At 38.2% G+C, this 9,489-nt stretch overlaps 1 protein-coding gene across 3 annotated transcripts in view; it reads right to left on the bottom strand.

The window, feature by feature from the left end:
* Positions 1-312: 312 nt before the first annotated feature.
* TNFRSF11A (TNF receptor superfamily member 11a) overlaps positions 313-9,489 on the bottom strand; it is a 669,873-nt gene continuing 660,696 nt past the window's right edge. For all 3 annotated transcript variants that reach the window (XM_044065186.1, XM_044065185.1, XM_044065184.1), the window contains exon 10: positions 313-1,682. In XM_044065186.1, coding sequence (XP_043921121.1) covers positions 1,270-1,682 — 413 coding nt within the window. In that variant the 3' untranslated portion in view covers positions 313-1,269. The remainder of the gene's footprint in view (positions 1,683-9,489) is intronic.

The raw sequence follows: 9,489 nt of genomic DNA, 5'->3' as shown, positions 1-9,489 counted from the left end.
AATAAAATAAATAAATGAATAAAATATAACTTTACAGTTGTTTATAGTTATATTTCTCATGTCGGATTTGTCTGGTTCATTGCTGAAAAGGTACAGCCTTAGTTCACCCCATCTACCCTTTTATCAACTAAAAATGAATGCATGGATGAATGAAAAAAAAAATAAAATGCTTACTGTCTTTGTAGAGAAAACATCTGAATGGTCAGAGTATGTTTAAAACCTTCACCATCTATGTTACATACTTTTTGCTGTATGATTTCAGAAAGACAGTAACAGAAATACTATTAGCATATGTTATAAAGAACTGCATTGCAAAGTGTAAAAATACAATTTATTATTTTTTATATATATTTCAAACTGTGGCATTTGATTTATATACCTAGAGAAAAGCAGATTTTCCTTGATTTAAGACATCTGGGTTAAAGAATGCTTGGCCAATTACTTGTGCAACAGCTAGGACCCCACACCTATTGCGGCTTGTATCTTGGTTGGGTTCATACAGAAAATGACAGATGATATAAATACCCTTAAATGTCTATAGTTGACAAAAGTGCTATGCAGGAGTCTTCACAATTACTGATGAGCAAACATCAGGCTAACTGAATGCTTTTGTTTGTGCAACAGCTGGGACCCTATATTGATTACAACTTATGTCTTATTTCAGTTCCTACAGAAAACAACAGGCATGATATGAATTTCCCTTCCAGAGGTGTACTTGGCAAGTGTTCTGTACAATCTTCACAATTACTGATGAGCATATATAACAGAAATTGGGCTATAGAACTATTCCATGCCACCATGAAGAGATATCATAGGCTGTTTTGATTTTCTTTTCCCAATGGAACTGTAGGTGTTTGTACAAGTGCACAGTTACAGCGGTATCGCAGTGTTTAATGATGCCTTGTGTAGGTTTCTGGTTATACCTTCCCCCAAGTAATGTACACTAGTTATAGCACCATTGCTTCCTACTCCCGGATACTTCAATTGTTTGTTGCTTTCCTGCTAGTGTCGGTGGTTTTCTTGAAAAGACAGTTGCATGTATAAGTTGTAGTTTTACTGTTTTTTTCTTTTTTCTTAAAGTTTATTTTATCTGTTGCCATTGATATCCTATGATCTTGGCTTTAGAAGAGGGCCCCAGGTTTTTCATTGATGGTTACATTTTGCAATGTTTTTTTTAATTAGCTACCAACGCATCAGCATTATTCATCTGTGTGATCTCTTGTGTGCTAATATCGGAGTTCTGTACAATGAAATTTGCACCAAAGACCTTCAGGAGCTGTACTCTTTGGAAACACGTTCAGGATATCCTTCCTCTTGAATTGGCACTGTTGCTGTAATTTGGGAACATCTCCCATTGTAGGTTTGATGCATGTCATATGCAGCAAATTCTGTTTCCACTGCAAATCCATCTATACCAATGGATTTTTGTTCAGGTTTAGTGTAAGGCAGCTTAATGTCTGAGTAAAGAGAGTCTTGGGTTTCTTCAGGGTTTTGTGCAAAACTCTTACCATGGTTACGATTTTCTTCTTGCACTGGAGAGCCAGGGTTTTTCATGCTGCTGCCATTAATATTTTCAGAATCCTGCAGATCATGACTGACATACACAACAATTACATCACCTTTGAAGTTCATTACTTGCCCACTGGATACAAATGTTGTATTATTAGTTCCATTTACATTTCCTATAAAATATAAAAAATAAACAAGGTTTTACAAATTATGATTTGCAAAATACTGCAGTAATGTGAAAATGCATTGCTTTATAAAGGAGTTTTTGCATTAAATTTATTTTAAATTCTGTACCAAAGACAAAACCAAGACAGAACCACAACATTATAACTATAGCTCTGTTTATCATGTACAATATTTATACCCTGAAAAGGAGGGACAGAAACAGTCCTTTGGTTTCAGGTTCTAATGTATTCATAACATCTCATGTATAGTGAACATTTCTGAGAAAACAAAAAAAAAAACATTAACTTACTACTTAATATACAACTCCAGATCTATTTGTCAACCACTAAAATACTTGCTCCTCCTCATGGGGAAAAACAGACCTCTCAAGGCAAGCAACCAATTGCCTAACAAAGCAGGTAAACAAAATTACAAGTTATGTACTCACCATAACCATGTATCTGTGTTGTCCATTTTCATTCTTCCTCAACAGATGGGTCTCAGATCAGTCCTTGCATCCGGCTCGGCTGCATTTACTAGACTCTCAGATCGAACTCTCAGGCTCCTCCCTTTACCCACAATGACCCAGTTACTCTGCAATACCTCAGATCGAGTTTGCTGCCCCAAAACAAACAGAAAGGACTAATCTGAATCCAAGATGGAAGAATGGCTGGTAAGGATGGGGGCTCAAACATGCAACAGAGGTTCCACAACAACCATAAGATCAATCCAGAAAGAAAAGGGAAGAGGGAAGGAGGATGGGGAGTTGAACAAGAATGAAAATGGACAACACAGATGCATAGTTATGGTGAGTACATACTTTTAATATGCGATGTTGTCATTTTCATTTGTTCCTCAACTGATGGGACAGAGTCCCCTGTGAAGTGAACCTTGGGTGGCCCTCACGGAAGAATATTCCAGAGTACTCCAATTTGTAATGAATATTAAATGTATGAGAACTGGACCAAGTAGCTGAAGCACAAATGACATCAAATGAAGTCCTAGATCAGAAACTGGATGAAGTCACCATTGACCTGGTGGAGTGTGCTTTAGAAGGCCTGAGAAAAGACAAACCTCACTGACTGTAAATAAAGGATATGTAGTCTGTCAACCATACAGATAATGTAACTTTAGAAACTGGTCTACCCAATTTGTTGGGGAATAATAAGACAAACAATTGATCTGTCTTTCTGAAATCTTTTGTTCTGTGGAGATAAAAGTGGAGCTGTCTATGTACATCCAAGAGGTGAAGCATGTATTCACCTTTATTAGCGAAGCTGGGAAAGAAAACAGGCAAATTAATGACTCATTTAATATTTGCCTCTGAGGCTGGTTTGGGGAAGAAGGATGAATTGGTCCATAAGGTAACTCTATATTTGTGGAAGATCAAATATGGGGATTTTGAAGACAAAGCCTGGAGCTTGGATACTCGTCTTGAAGATGTAATAGTTGTCAGAAAAGAAGTTTTGCAAGACAAAAATTTTAGGCTGAATCTAGCCTACTGCTCAAATGGACTCTGAGTCAAAACTTGCAGTAAAAATGTTAAATCCCAGGGTGGGGTAGGATCCTTCACTGGGGGCCTATGCAAAAAGGTACCTTTAAGGAAATCCTTGCACAATTTTGATGATGCTAAAGAGGTAGCATTTTCACCTGAATGAAAATTAGATATTGCTGCTAAATGCACTCTGATAGTAGAGGAACTAGCTCTTGAAAAACAGATGCTAAAAACTCCAGGACAGCAAGAATACGGGAGGTGAAGGGGTCTAATTCCTCTGCAGAGCCCAAACGGAGAATCTCTTCCATTTACTCTTGTAGATCTTCCTGGTAGAGGCCTTCTAGAATTACAGTAATATCTGTCTGACTAGGGAGGAAAGCCTGAGCTGTGTAATCATTAATGGAATTGGAGAAACCATGAAGTCAACTTGAGGCCTGCAATGTCCAGGTGAGCCACTTCTATGGAATGAGACAGAAGGTCTGGGTTGGGGCCTAGTATCCAAGGTGGATATCAAAGGTGAGACAAAAGGAAAGGAAACCCCATTTGATGAGGCCAAAAAGGGGAAATGAGGATAACCATGCACTTCAACTTCTGTAAGAATTTGGGAATTAGAGGTATAGAGGGATACGCATAAAGGAGACTGGAGGGCCAAACATGGGCTACAGCATCTCTTGGTAACTCCCCCAGAGGGGGGATCAGGGCAAAGAACCTGCTGTACTTGTTGTGGGAGAGGCAAGGTTGACCCAATCGATGGAAAATCCTCTCTGCCACTATCTGATTGAGACACCACTCGTTAGGCATCAGAATGCACCTGCTGAGTCTGTCCACTAGCACGTTCAATTTCCCCAGGATGTGCATTACCATAAGAAAGTGGTTAAAGGAGATCACCCACTGCCACATTCTCACTGCCTCTTGACAAAGTGGATAAGATCAGGTCACCCTCCCCATCTGCTGCTGTACCAGATCATAGACATGCTGCCGGACTGAATCACAATCATCACGAGAAGGAGGGAGGGAGTCCTGAAAAGGCATACAACACTAGCAGGACTGCTTTCATCTCCAGGATACTGATGTGTGAATTAGTCTCTTCTGTGGACTACGTGTCTTGGGCCATCCTTCCAAGAAATGCCCACCCCCAATTGGGAGGCATCTGTGGTTACCATGGCTACTGAGGGGTGGAAAAACAACAGGGTGGCCTTGAGGCACTTTGTCTGACTGAATCCACCAATGCAGGTGTTCTTTGCATACATGTATGAATTTGACTGGTGAAGACAAGGGATGATGAAAAACTGATCACTGAACAGCTAGAGTCCATTCAAGAATGCATATATAAAAGCAAACCATAGGAGCAAAGGTTATGGCTTCTGCCATAGATCCTAAATTTGAAGAATCAATTTGGCTGGAGGAGAAGGGTACGAGATAACTTGTTTTACATGATACCTGATGGTCCATACTCTATTCAGTGTAAAGGATGCTATCTGACCAACTGTGTCCAAATCAGCACCTATGAATTCCAAGCTCTGGACAGGTTGAAGATGTAATCTGCAAAAGTTGAATGTGATGTCTAGGAATTGACATATATGGAGCAAGTAGTTCCTTGATTTTTTGAGGAGATTCCTGGTTGGGGTGGTTAGGAAGCAGGTGTCTAGGTATGGAAACACTCAGAATCCTAGCAGTCTCAAGTGAGCTGCTACCACTGCCATACATATGGTAAACACCCTAGGGGCTGTGGTGAGACCAAGGACAGGGCTCTGAACTGATAGTGACTGGCCCCGAGCTGAAAGTGCAGATATCTCTGGGAGCATGTGTTCATCTTGCTATGCTACGCATCCTGAAGATTGACAGAGCACATCCAATCATCCTTTCATAAAAATGGCAGAATGGACTGAACCACGACCATTTGGAATTTTGAGTTGTTTACAAACTGAATCAATTTGTAAAGATCCAGAACTGGTCTCAGGTCCCATGTTTTCTTTGGCCCTAAAAAGAATCTTGAGTAGATTCCAAATTCTTTCTGGTCTGGTGGGAGCTTCTGGATGACTCTTTTGTCTAGCAGCTTTTGAATTTCTAGAGCAGCTGCCAACCTCTGACTGGGTGGAACATTGGTGGGGTGGCCTTTTCCTTTTGTTTGGAGGAATTTGTAAAAATGGTAAGAAATAACCTCTTGATATGATTTTCCACACTCCTGTATATTTTGTGATTGATGCCCAGGCATCTGCATGCAGAAACAAGTGCCTGTTGATTGCCTCAATCCAGGAACAGTCAGGCAACTGTTCAGGAGTATGAAAAGGGTTTATCTGAGAAGCTGCTCTGCAACACCAAACAATGTGTGCTTCAACACAAACTATACCACCAAAGCCAAAAAACTATTTTATTTCTCCAGTGCCTCGGCTACAAATAGCCTTCAAGGAGTAAAATACACAAAATGAACCACACTTTAAATAATACCAGCAGCTTCAATCAATAAACAATTAAACAATAAATTAAAACAGCAATTTTCAATTAAAACTTTTTTCAAAGCATTTTTTTAAAGCATCAGTTTCCCATTTCATATAACACTTTTCCAACAACATTCACTATTTAATCCTTTTGGTACCAATGTACCATATTTTAAAATAAATATTGTTTCCTTTTTTAAAAGGTTATATCTATGGGTTTCCCTATCATTGTTATTTAAACAAATCTGTTCTAAAATAGTAGATTCAAGTCCTTCAGGATTTCCATCATGGCAATTTCTAAAATGTTGAGCCAAAGGACTTTCCATCCTACCTATCCTAATGTCCCTCAAGTGTTCTAACAATCTAACTTTAAACATTCTTTTGGTTTGTCCAATATAGAACATATTACACGTACATCTAATGGCATATATTACCCCTTCTGTTCTACAATTATAAGCCCCATTCACAATGAAAGGGATGTTATTAATAGTCTGAAAGGTATTTCTTACATAAGGACATCCCATACATTTGGTGCAGGGTCTCATCCCTTTATTCAAAATCTGCACCAACAAATTAATATCTGGTCTATGAAATTTAGTATGAACCACCATATCTCATATATTTCTACCTCTCTTATAGGAAAATATTAATTTTTTATTAGTCAGCCCACTTAATTCATCAAAACTTTTCAAACATTCCCAACAATGGAGCATAACTTGCTTAATATTCTCACTCAACATATTATATCCTAGAACCAAAAATAAACTATCTATATCTCTTTTATTCCTTTCACTATCATATTGTCCCAAATAGCTTTTTGTTTTATTTATTCCATGTCTAATGTACAATACCTTCTTCATATCTCCTTCAATAATTTTGATATCATATCTTCTATTCTTAAACATTGTTACAGTTTGTTCTAATTCTTTTCTAAATATACCTTCATCATTGCACAATCTCGATATTCTTAAAAATTCCCCGAACGGCAATAATTCCAAAGTATGTCTAGGGTGACAACTAGTGCCTATTAGAAACTGATTCACTTCATTAAATTTCCTGTGTATACTTGTTTTTATACACTCACCCACTATTCCACATAAATTTATATCTAAAAATGAAACTTTATGTCCATATTGTAAACCATCGAATGCTATCTGAAATCTATTCTGCTGTATATCTTCCACAAATGCAGTACTAAATCTACACCACCATCACACAAAAAACTAAATCATCAATAAACCTAAAATAAAATTTAACATATTTCTTAAAAAAAGAATTATTATATATACATTCTTTTTCCATCATGCCCATAAAAAGATTGACGTACATGGGGGCAAAGGGAGAACCCACTGCCGTGCCTTGTACTTGATCTTCAAAATGAAAAAAGTTATTTTCCAAACAAAATTGAGTTAACTCTAAAATATAATATGTAAGAGGGCTACTACCCATGTGAAGTCTAAGGGCCTCAAGCCCAAAATTATGTTTAATATTCGAATAAAGACTCTTCACATCCAGTGTTATCCAGTACATACCCTCTCTCCATATAACACTTTTAATCTTTCCTAGGAAGTCAAAAGAATCTTTACTATAAGAAGGGAGTTGCATTGCCTCTAAGTAACACTTCATGTAAGATAACACCTACATTATGTAAAAAATACTTAGTAGCCAAAACTATCGGTCTACCTGGTGGATTTATTATGTCTTTATGAATTTTGGACAAGCAATAAAAATAGGCAGGACCTGTGCCTTCACATGTCAACTTATTAGTAACATCACTATCAGTCCAGTAACCTAGTCTCAAACCCTTTTGAATCAAATATACATACTTTTTTCTTAGCTTCTTCTATTTTAATTTCATTTACTATCTGATATACTGTTCTATCATCCAACAATTCTAAACACATTTTTAAATATTGGTCATAATGCATTATTACTATTTTATTCCCTTTATCTGAAAGTTTAACAATCAACTCTCTTTGCTTAGAAAATTTCATCAAAGCTAACCATTCCTGTTTTGTCAAATTATACTCAACATTCTTCTTATTAAAATTTTTAAACACATCTAATTCAAAATCCTCTATGGAGTAAAATTTTTTTATGCCTTCATGAATTAAAGGTGGCATGAATTTACTTTTTTTTTAATAACAGCAGAAGTATCTATCAAACAGCATGCATTCATCTCACTATTACAAGATATATATGAGTCAAAAGAATCCGCTTCAAGCATACTTTCATCAGTATCACATATACTATTATGGTCGTTGTCATTATTCACAGATATCAAGCAATGTATATTGAAATAATACCACAAATGCAATTTTCTAACCAACTTATACAATTCAATTTTGCATTCATATTGTTTTGGTATTACAGTCGGCACAAATTCTAAACCATAATTCAACACATTACAAAAATATTCATCCAAAGAACATCCATCTTGCTATGCTACACATCCTGAAGATTGACAGAGCACAATCCAACCATCCTTTCATAAAAATGGCAGAATGGACTGAACCATGACCATTTGGAATTTTGAGTTGTTTACAAACTGAATCAATTTGCAAAGATCCAGAACTGGTCTCAGGTCCCATGTTTTCTTTGGCCCTAAAAAGAATGTTGAGTAGATTCCAAATCCTTTCTGGTCTGGTGGGAGCTTCTGGATGACTCTTTTGTCTAGCAGCTTTTGAATTTCCAGAGCAGCTGCCAACCTCTGACTGGGTGGAACATTGGTGGGGTGGCCTTTTCCTTTTGTTTGGAGGAATTTGTGAAAATGGTAAGAAATAACCTCTTGATATGATTTTCCACACTCCTGTATATTTTGTGATTGATGCCCAGGCATCTACATGCAGAAACAAGTGCCTGTTGACTGCCTCCATCCAAAAACAGTCAGGCAACTGTTCAGGAGTGTGAAAAGGGTTTATCTGAGAAGCTGTCTCAGAAATCCTGTTTTTTGGGCTTCCTCTGCCACGTGGGTGGTGTCTTCCATTAGAACTCCCCCCTCTGCCTCTGGGGAAGTATCCCCTTGTGAGTCTTGGAAGGACCCTTTGACTTATGGAACCACATTTTTCTCCTTCCTCACTGATTCCAGGTAAAGAATCTCTGATTGGTAGAGAAACAGATCCCCATGGCAGACAAGGACTTTCCAACCTTCTCACTCCAGGAAAGCATTTCCTTAACAGTGGGGCCAAACAAGGACAATCCATCAAAAGGAGCATTGATGAATGAAGAGTTGAAGGGCTCCAACAAAGTTGCACAAGCATATCCAAACATGTCTCCTTATGGCTATGCCTGAACCCACTACCCATGAGGTTTCCTTTCAGAAGTATGGGAAATTAACCTCATGGACATATTACAGATGGATTGAAGGGTGGACAGCTGTGAAGAAATTTTTTTGTGGTCCTCCACAGACACAGACTTGGAAAGGGATTTGGAAAGCTCTTTAGTTAAATTTCTTTGCAGCCTGGAGAAATGTGCCAAACAGTTCAGAGGTCGTAAGGCAAAGACTGATGAGACATAAATGTGCTTCCTAAATCTGTCCAACATCCTGGACTCCATGTTAGGGAGATGGATGATAGAGCTCCGCTCTGCCAACTCTTTTTGTGATGGCTGCTACCACAACCATGTCATTAATGGGGAAACTCTTGCTCTAGTGGAGCCTGTCCTTGGGAGGGGCAAGAAACTTATGAGGATGGCAGGGAATGGTTTCTACAGTATCCTGTTCCTTCCACTCCTGGCAAGAGACTAGATCTATAAGCTCATCAACCAGGGGAGTCACCCAAGACAGACAGCCAGACCAGAAAGCTTCCAGGAACACTGATTCCTTCTGGGAAGGGGCATCGAGGGTCCATCCACCTTTCTGCTTGAGGATTTCTAAGATGCCTC

This window comes from Protopterus annectens, chromosome 3.part0 (assembly GCF_019279795.1).
Source record: "Protopterus annectens isolate FY-2018-M chromosome 3.part0, PAN1.0, whole genome shotgun sequence".
Taxonomy (NCBI): Eukaryota; Metazoa; Chordata; order Ceratodontiformes; family Protopteridae; genus Protopterus; species Protopterus annectens.
The sequence above is the reverse complement of the archived record's forward strand: the minus strand, read 5'-3'. Positions and strand labels throughout refer to the sequence as shown.